Source organism: Apodemus sylvaticus, chromosome 7 (genome assembly GCF_947179515.1).
Source record: "Apodemus sylvaticus chromosome 7, mApoSyl1.1, whole genome shotgun sequence".
Classification (NCBI taxonomy): domain Eukaryota; kingdom Metazoa; phylum Chordata; class Mammalia; order Rodentia; family Muridae; genus Apodemus; species Apodemus sylvaticus.
The window spans coordinates 50,767,018-50,783,151 of NC_067478.1; the positions used below are offsets into that span (position 1 = coordinate 50,767,018).

General features: G+C 45.9%; 1 protein-coding gene across 2 annotated transcripts in view; it reads right to left on the reverse strand.

The window, feature by feature from the left end:
* Positions 1-16,134, reverse strand: part of Cilk1 (ciliogenesis associated kinase 1) — a 60,237-nt gene that overhangs the window by 6,415 nt on the left and 37,688 nt on the right. For both annotated transcript variants that reach the window (XM_052187771.1, XM_052187770.1), the window contains exons 6-10: positions 10,752-10,884; positions 7,650-7,821; positions 5,190-5,357; positions 2,893-3,204; positions 377-567 (exon numbers count right to left, since the gene is read on the reverse strand). In XM_052187771.1, coding sequence (XP_052043731.1) covers positions 377-567; positions 2,893-3,204; positions 5,190-5,357; positions 7,650-7,821; positions 10,752-10,884 — 976 coding nt within the window. The remainder of the gene's footprint in view (positions 1-376; positions 568-2,892; positions 3,205-5,189; positions 5,358-7,649; positions 7,822-10,751; positions 10,885-16,134) is intronic.

Genomic DNA, 16,134 nt, shown 5'->3' on the forward strand with positions numbered 1-16,134 from the left:
CATCAGAGAGGTACTGGTGACCTGTAGATCCAAGTCAGTCTGCTCATGGGGACAGACGGCCTGCTCACGGGGACAGACAGCCTGCTCCATGCTCACGGGGACAGACAGTGTGCTCACAGGGACAGACAGCCTGCTAACGGGGACAGACGGCCTGCTCACGGGAACAGACGGCATGCTCACGGGGACAGACAGCCTGCTAACGGGGACAGACAGCATGTTCACGGGGACAGACGGCATGCTCACGGGGACAGACGGCATGCTCATGGGGACAGACGGCATGCTCATGGGGACAGACGGCATGCTCCATGCTCACGGGGACAGACAGCCTGCTCAAGGGGACAGACGGCATGCTCACAGGAACAGACAGCACACTTGCCTGCAGAGGGTGTCATCACTCTGTCTCTTCTTGTTTTTTACATCTATCCTGGTGAAAGAGGGACTGAAATCTAAGTCATCCAAGTCGGCCCAATCATCAGAACCCTTTGTTGACCTGGAAATAAGACCCCATCTTCTCCTGCTCTTTGGCTTGATTTCACCATTTTTCTGTTCCAGGCCAGCTAGGATTTTCTGTGTATACAAATAGAGAAGAAGGAAAAGAAAAAGCAACATTAACAGGGTTTATCTATCAATAATCTCTCTCTCTCTCTCTCTCTCTCTCTCTCTCTCTCTCTCTTTCTCTGTGTGTGTGTGTATGTGTGTGTGCGTGCGCGCGTGTGTGCGTGTGCGTGTGTGTACACATGCATACATGCTAGGGAATGGAATCCACAGCCTTGCACATCCATCAATAGTTTCTATCCTGAATTTCCATTGTTACAGTAAGGGATTGAAGAATGGTGCTATCTCACAGGCTCCATTTGTTTGAAAATGTAAACCCATAACCTCTGACTCTAATTCATCCTGCACCAACTACAATTTTGTGTAAACAGAACTTTACAAGGCTACATGAAACAAGAATGTAAGAAAGGAAGATCCAAGAAAGTATCCGACATCTTCTCTCGCTACTGTGATAGAACACCCTGACAAAGGGCCTTAGCAGGCTGGGCAGTGGCAGCGCCCACCTTTAACCCCGGCACCTGGGAGGCAGAGGCAGGTGGATCTCTGAGTTCAAGGCCAGCAGCTTGGTCTACAAAGCAAGTTCCAGGACAGCCAGGGCTACACAGAGAAACTAAACAGACCAAACCAAACCAAACAAAAAGTGCCTTAGCAGAGAAAGCGTTGATCTGCCCTGAAATTCCAGGTCCCAGTCCATCCGGGTAGGGAAGGGGAGATGACAGGAGCCTGAGGCAGCAGTCACAGCAGCAGTCACAGCGATGTGCAGTCAGTGCTGCTCCGTTTGCCTCCTCACTCATGCGGTCCAGTGCCCAGCCCAGGAAATGCTGCACATACTGGGGCGGGGCGCTTCCCCCTTCAATCAACCCAATTAAGAAAACCCTTGGACTGGAGAGAAGCTTGCGGTTTTAACTTCACACTGATCTCACAGAGGACCACTGGATAGCTCACCGTCTGCTATTCTCCAGAGAACTTAACACTTCTGGCATCATATACCATTTATTTAAAAACTAGCCGAAAAAAGAATTGCACTCAATTAACAGCCCAGCACTGATACAAATTCATCACAGTAATATGAGTACCAGTCTGGAGACAGAAAAATGACTTCCTGCTCCTTAGGATTTTCAAAACACTGTCCTAGGCATTAGGATCTCCCACGATCGAGAACAAACTGGTGTGAGGGGGAGGGAAAGACAAATTAAGATGAAGAAACTGACTCTGTAGGGATGAACAAGAATAATGCCCAGCGATTCCTGTGTTTTGTGAAGTATTCGTCAGGGTTTCTATTGCTGTGAGAAAACACCATGACCAAGCAAATACAGACGAAGGGGTTTCTTCCATCTTACTCTTCCAGTCCATCACTGAGGGAAGTGAAGTCATGACAGGAACCTGGAGGCAGGAACTGAAGCAGAAGCCATGGCCACTGTCTTGCTCCCCAAGTCTTGTTCAGCCTGTTTTCTTACACACCCCAGGATCACCTGCCCAGGGGTTGTACCACCTACAGTAAGCTGGACACTCCCACATCAACCGCTCACTAAGAAAATACACTACAGGCTTGCCACTGGCCAATCTATAACTCTAGCATGTGTCAAGTTGACATAAACACGCTAGCTCTGTGCATGTTTTGATGATATGATATACAAGGTCCTATTCTTCTCAAGTATTAACTAAATGAGTCCTCAAAACAATTATATTAGGATAGACATTATAATTGTTTCTATTTAACAGGTGAGATAATGTGGGACAGAGAAGCCAGATACCTTGCTTTGGTTTCTAAGCTGCAGAAGAGCAGAACTCTGGCTATGGAGCCCACCTGCCCACACCACTCCACTCGCTAGCGGGAGCGCGTGCTGGCCTGGATGAGAATGCTTGCCTTAGGTAGGGATGTCTCAGTACTTGCTCCCCTGTTTGAACAGAGGGAGGAGGTGTGGCCTGGCTGGAGCGAATAGCCAAACTCAGGCCCCATTCCCTGTGTGCTCTCTCTGCTTGGTGTCTGCAGTCAAGATGTGAGCCCTTAGCCTTAGTTCCTCCTGCTATACCTCTGCAGGCTCAAACCCGCTGGAACCATAAGCCCCAATAAACTCCTTCTTCTCTAAGTTGCCTTAGTCATGGTGTTTTAACAGAGCAACAGCCAGAGGGCTAATACAGAACGGTGCTGTTATGGGAAAGGCAGAAACTGAAGTCAGACCTCGGATCACGAGCCTTCTCACAAGGCCACTGTATTGTGAAGATTGTATACGACCTTATGCACTGAAAAGGAAAATACTTCACACACTGTCTGTAGCCAGAAGAAAACTAACTGAGATGAAGAAACAAGCGTCCACGCGCACACTCGACACTTACTGGCTGAAGATTCTTGTTGTGGAGGGATGGGAACAACGGCGGGCTTGGCTTGCCCTCCTGAGCGTGACTCAGCTGCTCTGTCCTAGAGGCTTCACCCTTGTAGGGGTACACAAAATGCTGAGGGGGCTGACTGGCTTGGTTCGGTCGTGAAGAAATCAGGGTATGTGCCTTGGTCGGGGCCTGGGCAGGGGGGGCTGGCTTGATGTAAGGAGGCAGGCCGGATTTGTCTTGGACATCTTTCTGTGGTTTTCCTGAGTCCTTTGTGATGATGCCCAGAGGGTGTCCGATCTGGAAGTAAGGATATCGAAGCGCCTAGAAAGGCAAATGAGGCATTAGGAGAAAAGCAAAGAAGGGACAGGAGCGCCATTATGATCACTGGACGACAGCTCATGTGAGTACCACAGGCTCTCAGCCAAAGCTGCTGGACAATGTCCTGCCCTGGCAACCCCCTTCTGTTTTTCCATATCTGAGCTAACATAGCATTTACATGTTAGTCTCAATACTTAAAATTATTTGGATAAGGCAAATGGTATGAATCTGGGAATGGTGGGATGTGTCTATAATCCCAGCACTCGGGAATTTGGAGGTAGGAGGACCAGAAGTCAAGGGCCAGACTTGGCTAAACAGGATGTTCAGGTGAGGCCAGCTATACAAGATATGGTCTCAGAACCAACTGACTAACCAGATAGAAAAAGCAAAGCAGGCAGTGAGTGGGTATGTCTGCCATACTCAGGCCAGACCAAGAATACAGTGCACAGTACACCCACGCCTTCCCACTAGGACAAGCTTCAGAAGCAAGGCGCTATGAACAACTGAGTCTCCTGATAACCAAGGCCTAAGCCTTGACATGTAGAAGCTTACAACTGTATGAAATTGTTAATGGACATCACTGAAAATAGCAGCATTTTCATAATGAGTCTGGAATGTAAGTTATAGACATCTACAATTATTATATGTAAGCACAGCGTCAAATGATGTGGGTACCCTGCCAGAGTCCCGGACTCTGGTGTGTAACCTGAAAAGAATTCTTTATGACACTTAGCATTTTTGCAAGTCTGATTTGATTTTGGGGCATTTTTTTAGCTTTTCTGATACTGGTCCTCCCTTGGTTTTTGGTTCTATAATATAAAGCCATGAATAAAGAACTTAACTTAATATTTTAGGGGAATCCTATAAAAAATAAAGTGCTTCATGAGAAATTTTCCTTTCTACCCTTAAACCATTTGTGAGTTTCATTGTCTGAAGTGCATAAACTTTGTAACTCTTTAGGGTTTTGAGGAAGAACTTTTCTGTGCCCTTAACCTTCCCCAGATGTCATCTCTCCAGCTACCACAGACTCTACCATTCAGCTGGTACTTTCTTCACACAGCTCTGCTGCTTCTGTGATAAAAGATCACAGATCATCCTCTCTGGTTAGAACTGCCATTTATTTGATGCTCTGAGCAGTGTAAGGAACTGTTCATGAACCAAGCTGACAAAGGTTCAAACACAACTAATGCAAGACCAGGCTTGCAGGAGGCAGGAGAGTGACGAGAGTGACCTCAGCTCTTTTGGGCACATTTCATAATTTGTCAGTGTAGCCCAGGGAAGGGGAGGCAGGCAGACCGGAGGCGCGGCCCCACTCAGAAGCCCCGCCACCTGGATTGTCTGCACCAATTACTGAAGAAGTGACTAGGGAAAACCACTCAAACTATCTAAGATGTAGTTTTCTTACCTATAGAAGTGAAAACAAGAATATTTACCACGTGGAGTCCTCATTATCATTAGGTTGAAATCACATAAAACAAACCATGGCCTGTGTAAAGTCATGAAGGTGCTATCTGCGGTTACCTGCCTGGCTCTCCCTCTCCCGCTCTGGCAGCTGTACAGGAGGGAGCTGGGTTTATAAGGTATGGCTACTTTTCAACAATCTGTGCAGGCTTACCTCCCAACTACTACTGAATGATCCTAACTCACACACAGAACACATTTAAACACCTCCAAAGACTGACAGGTACATGGTTCTTTTCTGAACTGCTCTTAGTTGTTGACAATTTTATGTTCGTTTTCACTATAGATCACGACGTATATATCACATATTGTGACACATATCAAACACAGTTTAATCTGACCTATTTTAATTGTGTACAACAAGGTTTAGATTTCCTTAAATTCCTCCAGTTCAGAGGAGTCAATACTATTTTTTCAACCATGTTACCAAATGAAAAACTTATAATTTATAGAAATATTCAGTTAGGTATAAATTTACTAAGAAATGCTTTGAACAGAAAAACAAACAAATAAACAAACAGGCAAACCTGACTAGCGGTTGGTCGCTTCTTGGGGTCCCACTGAAGCAAGTCTCTCAGGAGCTGAATTGCTTCGCTGCTAGCATTTGGGATTAGAGTCTTTAAGTTATTGGGTATGCACTGGGGCCAGAGGAAATTCATAGCACTTGACAGCTGGTAGCCTTCAGGCCAGTCAGTCTGCAGGAAAAGACAGGAAATGGTCTGTCGCTGTGACTGGAGTCAGGGGTCTCCCTGTGGGCCCATAACAGAAAGGCAACTGCATTGTGCCTCCAGTGCCCTCACTAGGCATGTGTATAGGACGAGGCCCAGGGCTGTCCTAACACAGACCACCCTGCATGCCATCTGAGAAACAGCAGATAAGACAGAGACTGCCTGGCAGCTTAGCTTGTTTCATAGCCTTTAGTAAGGACTGCCCGTCTCTGGAGGACTGAGGATTGAAGCCCATGGTGTTTTTTTCTGCTGTGCTCCCTGACACATGAGTTTTAAGGGGAAAACAAAATAAAACGAGATAAAGCAAAAGACAGATTCCTAATCCAATAAGTTTGTGACACGCCATGTGTTACTATATCACCAGCCTGGTGATGCAAAATGTTTACACTGAGGAGACAGAGACAACGCTGTCTGTGCCACTCTCCACGCTTTCATACATGCTATATCTGGGGCACAGAAGGCTGGAGAGAACCACCGGAAATCTGAGCTGCTAGGCATGAGGTCCTCTCCACTTTCAACACTACTGTTTTGGAAGGCATACTGCAATAGAATTTTGAACTCTTCCTGGAGCTAACAGTAACTATGAATACCATCCAATCAGATAGTTCCTGAGAGAATGCTTAGTGTTTATTGAGTATCCAAAAATAGTTCAATATAAATCCTTCCCTTAAAAATATCACCGTCTTTAAAAGACAAAAAAAGATATTTCTTTTAAAATATAGTAACTAAAACTGACGAAGGCCACCAGAGGGGCAGATGACAGAGGAAGAAGGCTAGCAGAGGACTTTGGCAACATTATCATTAACATGGTGGGAGTAATGATTCATTCAAACAATTAAAAAACAAAAAACAAGGGCTGGAGAGATGGCTTAGAAGTTAAGAGCACTGACTGCTCTTCCAGAGGTCCTGAGTTCAATTTCCAGCAACCACATGGTGGCTCTCAACATCGGTAATGGGACCTGATGCCTTCTGGTGTGTCTGAAGACAGCTACAGTGTACTCCTATATATAAAATAAATAATTATTTAAAAAAAAAAAGAAAGAAACTTTGCCTACTATGTATAAGGCCGTAGGTTTGATACCTAGGTCCACACATAGACACACATACACACTAAGAAAAAAGCGGGGGGGGGGGGGGGGGGGGGGGGGAGGAGGAGGAAGATGAGGAAGAGGAGAGACGGAGAAGGAGGAGGGAATATAAACACAGTATTCATAACAGCAATGGTACTGGGAACTGGGAAAATAGACACAAGGCGAATCTGTGAACAGCACAGAATCAGACACAGCGGGGACTGCAGAAGCAGCAGCAGGAGGCCTGTGGAGGAAGACAGGGATGCTGACGGTCACTAAGGAGACACTCACTCAAGCAACACAGAGAAATGAGGGCATCCCAGGGCACAGGGCCAGCCTGTGTGCAGGAAGGAAAGACGCGATGAGCTGAGGGGCTCCGAGATGCATCGGTAGTTCTAAGTGAAGATCAGACTGTAACCAGAATTGTTTTTAGGAAGGTGGGACTAATCACAGACTGAAAGACAGGCTGGCGAGAAAGCTGGAGGGCAGGGAGTAGGGGCGGGGTGGGGGGTGGGAAACAAGCCAAGACATCCGTGGTCCCAGCAGCAGCTCCACAGTGAGTCTGCAAGAAGAAACAGCCTCAGCCGAGTATGGTGGCTACATAGTTTACTCCCAGCACTTCAAAGGAGGCAGAGGCAGGTGGATCTTTGTGAATTCCAGGTCAGCCTGGGCTACATGATGAGACCCTGTCTCAAAGCCAAAACCCAAACCAAACCAAACCAAACAACAACAACAACCAAAAGCCCCTAAGAGCCTTAAGCCACTCAGCCTCAAGATTGGCTGGCCTTCTGGGACCATGATGAGACCACAGACAGAATTTGGGGTCAGAGGCAGGAAGTGGGTTAAATGGTAAGCTCTGTGCTTCAGGTGAATTCAGCCAGGGGTGAACAACCCCAAATAGCTGTAAGGACTCGAACAGTTACCCAGGAGAGGAGTGAGAGACAGAGAGCACCTTTGGAAGGCTTAGAAGACACAACTGTGCATATGAATGGAGGAATCGGTAAAGGGTGTGACAGTACAGAGAGAAAGTAGAGAGAGCCAGGACAAACACCATAGCTGTAAGCACAACGCAGGGGAGAAGCCAGCCTTGCTAGAGAAGAATGGTCAAGGTCCAGAACAATCTCAAGTGGGGAGGCGCAGAGCAGGAAGCTGCCGGCTGTGGCTCTCGAGCCTTTGTTCTGTTCATTACCTTCTTTGGTGTTCCCAACACTTGGCAAATTTTGAAAATCGTGTCAATTTCACTGGCCCCAGGGAAAAGAGGCCGGAGGGTGTACACCTCTGCCATGATGCAGCCCACTGCCCAGATATCAATGGGGGAGCTGTAGTTGGTAGATCTCAGGAGTACTTCTGGAGCCCTATACCTGAAAAGACAAAGTTAACAGCTAGAAACTAAATTCAACAAGTAACTCAGTAAAAGTATATAGTTTCCCTAAATGCAATATGGTACAGGGGCTTATGAGGACTCGGCAACTGTCATGGCCAGTAATAAAAACTAACAGTCTTAGGGTTGCAGAGATAGCTCACTGGGTAAGAGTGCTTGCTGCTGCTGTGCAACAGGAGAAACTGAGTTCAAATCCCAGCACCCAAGAAAGAAGCCAGGCATGGCTTCTTGTGCCTGTAACTCCAGCATTGTAGAACAGAGACAGTTTGCTGGCTACCCAGCTCAGCCACAAAGGTGAGCTGACAGTGACAGAAGAAGACACTCAGTGTCCCCATGTGAGTACCATACACTCATATGCATGAACAATATACACACATATACCCCAAACATATATACTCTACACATATGAAAGAAAAAGAGAGGGGAGGAAGGAAGGAAGAGAAAGAAAAGAAATAGAAATATACTCAAGGCTTCTTCAAAAGTTCTTCAAATTTTTCCACTTATGACTGCTTCAGCTCAGAAATTTTTATATTTCTTCAGGTATATGTAAAATAGGAGTAAAAATTTAAAGATTACAAATAATAAATCACACATTTATTTTAAAGCCATTCTTTAGTGTACAAATGATCTTACCATTTATTAAAGATGAAAGCAAAAATTCACCTATGGGACTGGAAAGATGGCTCAGCAGTTAAGAGCACTGACTGTTCTTCCAAAGATCCTGAGTTCAATTCCCAGCAACCACATGGTGGCTCATAACCATCTGTAATGGGATCTGATACACTCTGCTGGTGTGTCTGGAGACAGTGACAATGTACTCACACATAAAATAAATAAAATCTTTAAAAAAAAAATCCACCTAATGATTCGCCCCGCCCCCCCCCCCCCCCCCAGACAGGGTTTCTCTGTGTAGCCCTGGCTGTCCTGGAACTTGCTATATAGACCAGGCTGGCTTCGAACTCAGAGATCTGCCTACTTCTGCCTCCAAGTGCTGGGACTAAAGGCACGCACCATCAACCTGGTGAGAAGAATCTTACGTCGCCCACCCTGGCCTCAATCTCACGATGTAGCCAAGAATGACCTTGGGTTTCTGATCCTCCGGTGTCTAGAGCAGGGATTACAGGATAAACAGTGGTTTGATGAAAGGCTGGGGGTTGAGTCCAGGGCTCTATGCATGGTGGGCAGGTACTCTACTCACGAGCCACAGTTTCTGCCCCATCAAATGATCTTTAAACGAAACTCAACAAACACCAATTTTAAAAATCAAACATTCTAACACAATCCAGTCCAGAGAGTTCCTAATATGATATTTATTTGCTGAGGAATGATAGTAGGAAAATATAAAAAGTCTTTGTTTTCTACACCTAAACCATTATGTTATTCTACAAGAGCAAAAAATTCATCCAGATGGCGAACACACTGAGATTGCAACCTGAATCCAGTCTGCAGTGGTTGGGGCAGGATCACTGGCACTGTGTGAGGGAGCAGCATACACACTGAAAAGTACGTATATCATGTGTTCACATGTTATGTGTTCAGTAGTTAAGCTGCAGTGAAGTCCCACCTGTAACATGGGATCACAGGCAGAAATATTCCAATCCGTTACATAGGTGATTTTGAATCCGGTTTTAGTTGTACATTCGGAAACGTATTTACTTGGCTCCTATGGGACTGTGGCCTACAGTCTTTTTGTTGTTGTTTTTTTTTTTGTTGTTGTTGTTTTGGATTTGGTTTTTTCAAGACAGGGCTTCTCTGTGTAGCCCTGGCTGTTCTGGAACTCACTCTGTAGACCAGGCTGGCCTCGAACTCAGAAATCTGCCTGCCTCTGTCTCCCAGAGTGCTGGGATTAAAGGCGTGCACCACCACCTCCCGGCTTGGCCTATAGTCTTAAACAGCAGCCTCTACTCCCAGAGCCATGTACTGACTTCTCCCCCCACTCCCTTCCCCTCCCCCACGTCTACCTCCTCTGAAGCCTTTAAGAACTTTGTGTGTGAGGCCAGAGGCGCTGGAGCCCTCTGGAGCTGGAGTGATAGATGATTGGTTCTAAGCCACCTGAAAAGGGTGGGGAGCCCAACCTGGGCTCTCCCTGAGAACAAGACACACTCGTAAGGTGCAGCCAGTTCCCTGCCACACAGGCAGCTCCCCTGTAATACTCCAGAAGCACAGGGAGGAATTGGGTAGGAAGAAAGAGAGGGAGCAGGGAAGGAGGGCATGGGGACACAATCCTCAGAAAAGCTTTCACACCAAAGTTATTTACGTGGGGGTTGGAGAAGTGGCTCAGCCATTAAGAGCACATGCTGCTCCTGCACAGGTACCAGGTTCACCTCCCGGCACTCAAACGAGAGTGCACAATCATCTGCAAATGCAGGCCCAGAGGATCGGACCACTACAAGCACCAGGCATGCATATGGTGCATCTGCGCGCGCATGCGCAATCACACACACACACACACACACACACACACACACCACTCATACACATGAAATAAAATTTAAACACTTAAAAAAATTACTTAGGCTACAGAGAGCACAATGGTTTTTCTTTTAAAATTGTTTTTAACAAGCTTATACTTCACTTACTAACAAAATATCTGCAGGGTTTGAACTATTTTTTCCTTTAGTGAGAAAATAATGTTTATGATTAATACTGTCCTCATCATAATGTTTTATTGTTTCTGTTGTTTTCATTTTTTTTTCCTGAGACAGGCTCTTACTATATAGCCCTGGCCAGGCTGGAATTCACTATGTAGACCAGGCTGGCAATGAACTCATAAAAATCTTCCTGCCTCCTGGGTGCTGGGATTTGAGGTGTGTGTCATTATACTTGATGTCATTACACATAAGATACATTATAACTGTATCTTTTGAAAAAAAAGCACAATTAGATAATTCAGAGAGAAAAAGCATTTACCATCTAGTAGACACATAGTCTGTGTAAGGAGGTCTTGATCGGATTTCTCGGGCCAATCCGAAGTCCGCGATTTTCACAAGTTCTGGTCCCATGCAGAGGAGGTTCTCAGGTTTTAAGTCCCGGTGGAAGAAACCTGTGGGGACAGTGAAGGATCCAATCACATGCTCCCTTCTGCACTGCTCTCTGCAGCTCTAATACTCCCTTAACAACAGCCATAGCTAACCATCACCCCTTCCGACCTCTCTCAGGGCTTCGGTCACTTCCTTATACAAAATCCTTCCAAAGCTGATCTACATACTTTTATATACACGGAAGTATTTTTAAATACTCACACTTGTGAGCTGAGATAACTGCAAACCAAACTGTCTTGGGCATGGGGAATCATCCCTACACTGTTCAAATCAGCAGAAGCAGTCTGAGACTAACACCACGTCAAAAGACAACAATTTTTATTGTATTAAATTTATACTCCAGAAAATAAGAGACAAAAGATAGATGAGTCTTGTCCACTCAACCTTGAGATTCTGGTAAGTGTTGTGAGACTCACACTGTGAGGAACAAAAGGGGCTCAGTGAACAAGAAGTCTCAGCAACAGCGGTGCTACCAAGATGTGGCCAGGTGGTCTTCAATGTGAGAGTTTCCAAGGCTCATGCAGAGATCCAGTGACTGGCAATGGACATGGCTCTCCAGATGTGAACCACCTCTGCCCTAAGGAACCGCCCACACAGACGTCACTCGGGTGCTTCTAAAGCTCACTGGCACTCGGATGGGAAAGACAGCTTAGTGGATGCCGCCAACGGTGTTATTAGTTATATTTATCCTCTCTAATATTATATCCTGAGCCATCCTTAATAAGATCCTGACTGGATGTCACTTTCCTCTCTGCGTCAGCTTGTCCTAAACTACCTCACAAATAATCTGTCCTCCTCAAACTTTTAACAATATTGCCAAGTACCCAGTAGTTCTGTTGAACTTGGTTTGGTTGGTTGGTTTTTTAAAAAGATCACATATTTTAGGTATATGAATGTTCTGTCTTTATGCACACCAGAAGAGGGCATCAGATTACAGATGGTTGTGAGCCACCATGTGGTTGCTGGGAATTGAACTCAGGACCTTTGGAAGAGCAGTCACGCGCTCTTAGCCACTGAGCCATCTCTCCAGCCTGAATCTGTTCTTTTGATAGTGATGGGACAGTCCCACATTTCCCTCAGAATGCCTCCCCTGGCCTTTCTCCCTGCCCCTCTGCCTTCCAAGCAGCTCGTACTGCCTGAGGCTGCACCATTCCCTTCCACCAGCTTCTCTGAATTCTCACACATTCTAATAATTTAAACAACGTTACACACACACACACACACACACACACACACACACACACCTTTCCATAGCCTTTTAAAACTGTTTAATAAAGCTGACCTCTTTCATTCTACCTAAAGAGATAAATGTATTCTCCAACTGAAGAGAACTTTTGTGGTAAAGAACCTGACTAGCATGCATGCTGCCCTAGGTTCAATCAACCGCACTGCAAAATGTAACTCCCAACACTGATCACTGGCGTGTTTCACTGTATTTCACTGCGTTTATCCATCGATAATGTACCCAATTCCTTTTCTTCTGGATCGATCCCAATCTTGACCATTTCACGTGGCGCCATTCCTCCCTCGCCCTTCCGCTCTGCCAAGAAGAGATCCAGAAGTGTTGCCAAGCAGTGGCCTGGGCTCTGTGGGGCTCATCAACCTACGTGGCCATGGTTCTCGGTCTCTGCCTTCACCCGAAGAGCAGGCCCTTCTGATTGGGTGGAGAGTTCTATCATTTACGGATATGGTCAGTGCTTTCACTACGCAGATGGAAGCACTTTAACAGTTAAGGCCTTTTACATAGGTGGCAGGAAGAAGGAAGGACTTTCTTCACAGTGGTGAATCTACACGGACGAAGAGAGTAGGCCAGAGCTGTAGGGAGGACGGAGGAGAGGCTGTCCTGAAGACAGAAACCGAGAACTGCTTGACAGGGGCACAGGCTCAGAAGCAGGGTGGCGACAACGAGTGTCCATGGTTGGATATGAACACCACGGCGGGTGACAGTGAGGTTCACTGTCAGATATGCACACTACAGCGGGCATTCCCGTAACACTACAGAAAGCAAGAGCAAGGCTACTTTTGTCTCTGCTCTGGCAGAAAGTGACTGTGATGTGAAAAGGCACTACATGGCAAAGCATGATGGGAAGTAGCATGGGCGAAGCATGAAGAGAAGGACACTCCTCTGTGTTCGCCATTCCGGAGATAACTGGGCTTAGCATCCGGTCAGATTCTAACCGCAGAGTTGTATAGTGTAATGATGGAACTGCAGACCCAGTGGGTGGCTTAGCTGGACCAAGTGGATACATCAGAGCCTAGAACCTCATACCTACATGAGGATGAAGGCACAGATATGATCACAGACATTCAAGGGGGACATACGTAAGAGGAAGTACTTCCTTCACAACACAGGGCCACCTGCTTTGGATATGAACACCAAAGGAATTGAGATCAGTCCAGTGTGGTGTGGGTTAGACAAAAAGATAGTCACAGAAAGTTAGCTACTTCACAGCATATATGTATCTGTAGCCATAGCATATGTGTAACATGTGTATATGTGAACATGTATACTGTGTGTATATGTGAACATGTATACTGTGAAAACACATTATATTTCAGTGCTTCATCTTTAGTCTGCCACTGTCCAATAGAGACCCAAAGGCCACCCATAGATAGACTTCTTCAAGAATCCTAACCAGATTTGTAGTTAACCAAATGTAAATAATTATAAGAACCAAACTTGAGGCTGTCAGCTTATGAAATTCAGGAGTGATTCAATATTAGTCAAGAATGGCCTTTCCAATAAAAGAAAAAAAATATCTGATATAGACAAGTCCAGATGGTTATTATGAGCCCAATAAAAATATATTATCTACCCACCAGATGAGTGATGCCTGTCCCAGATCTTGGTATATCTGAGTCACCGTGTTTGGGACCTTTACTCTGTGAACATCTGTCAGTTCCCAGAAGGCCTGACTATATGTATCCATCTTGGAAACAAATGAAGAATTATGCAAGTATTAGAGTTGTCTTTTGTCAATTTACCTAGGATGGTTTCCAGGACCCTTGAGAACCGTGAGATGATGGGGTCTCTACCTAAAAACTCAAGCTCTCTAAAAACCCTCCAGTGAAAGAAGAAACAGCAGGCATCGTTTTCTTATCAACAGAAGGGAAAACTGAGTTATGGGCAGAGGGTAACAAGTAGCTGATAATCCCACCAAAAAAAACCCGTCAGAGCCTGAGTGTGCCAAGCACAACTCTTGCCCTCCCTCTTGGCTCAGACACCTACACCTTGATTTGTGCTGTGAGTCTCTCAAGTCCACATCAACACTGATTCTCCTAATGAGCGTCCCCTCCCTCCTCAAATTGGGGTAATTATTATTTAGAAACTTATATGGCATTTCTCTAATAGTGACTCATCTGTCTTTGAACCTCTCTGCCAGCAACTCCCTCTGGTACCATCTATAACACCCACATATATATCAACTCTCATCTTCTCCAGCTCAGTCCATCCTACCACATCCACTGGTACTCAGGCAAGCATCGCTTGTACACTCCAAACCTGTGAGCCGCGCTCTTCTAGGCACCGAGCACCCCTCCCCCGACAGCCAGGCTGTATCCTTTTGCTCTCCATCCTAGTCCACAGAGAGCATCCACGTTCATCAAAGGGGGAACGAAGATTGAGATTCCCCACTTATTCCTCTAAGCAGTGTCTTCTTTCACACTTCATCTGTTTTAGTGAAACATTACTCTTTAAAAGGACAACTCAGCTTAGGATGTGAATGTGTAGACCAGCAAGGATGCCTGTGGTCACTTAACCCTTTAGTGCCTGAGTTTCCTCATTAGTAAAACAGAGACTAGCGTCAACTTCACAGGTTTGCTTTATAGGATATTACACATTATATCTATAAAGCTTTTAGAGGGCAGTGCCCGCATGTTAGCACCTTACGAGGGCTGGTCATTTTGAGAACAACTACTGGATGGTTCTCTCTTGGTTACCTCTCACCAACTGCCGACGTGGGCTTGCGTATATGGTGTCCCTTTTTGCAGATAAGAATCAAGGCTTGTGAGGCTAGTGATAAGTACCATCTGTGGGGAGTTGGCAGGAGAGCTCTGCCAGGGTCTGCGCTCTGCTGACATGTGCAGTGTACCCCATAACAATGAGCTCCCTTCTTCTTCTGGCTGTGCCATTTAGGGATCATGCACCAGCAGAGCGCTGTCACAGTAAGAACCTCCCAGTTCCAAATGGCTTCCAGAACACAGAAACAGAGCCCTGATTTAAGTTCGGGGCATTGCCTGACTGCTGAGTAACACAAGGGCTTCCCTTTTCCTTCTGATAGAAGGTTGTCATAAATAGCCTCAAGGAAGGCTTTCCCCTGTCCATATTCTCTTATTGATGGCTGATTAAATAAGGGGAGATGACTGAAGAGTATTTAAACATCATGAATTTAAATGACACATCTTCTTGCTGTAAAAGTAATTTCAGATAATTCTCAGCCTCTTTGCCTTCCTTCCTCCCCAATTTCCTTCCTTCCCTGAATCTAAAGGTACAGTGTTTATATCAAGAAAAGAAAGTAGGCCGGGGAGCAGCAGCACAGACCCACGGAGGGTCACCTCAAGGTCACATACACGCAAGGCAGTGGTGAGGCTCAAAGATACGGCATCACCTCTAGGGCAAAACACTGCCCAAAGTCATTTCCATTACCTGATGTGGATGTGCACCCCCAACAGCTGGAAGGGTAGGTCAGCAGGAAACATGATTTGGATTATATTCCTGCGAGGAATTTGTGCTTTGATATTGTTCAGTCAGCACCAAGCATGGCCATGTGTTCATTCCCCATGGGGGTAAAATACTCAGTGACAGGAGACATGGCCATAGCAACCACAGCCGCACTGTTCTTCCCTCTCAGAGGACAGTTCTCCCGGGGGTGGGGAGGGGGAAGCTGCACCTCCTCACTGTGAGAACGAGCTACAGGAAGGCTGAAACTCACTAGACAGTGCCATGAAGCACACCAGAGAGCTTTACTACCACAGGGAAGGGTGAGTATTAGGCGCATGTGCACTTAACCAAGGTCAAGTCACAACCATGCCAATCCTGTAAGTTAAAACAAAACTCAAAACATAACATTTATTTATTAGTTGTGTGTGTGTGTGTGTGCAAGTGTTACTGAGGCATGTGTGTGGAGGTCAGAGGACAACGCACAGGAACTGGTTCACTCTTTCCATTGAGAATGAGCTCAGGATGACAGATGACAGGTTCAGTGATAAGTGCTCTTGCCCACTAGGCCACCTCTCTTTTTATGTCCCCTATA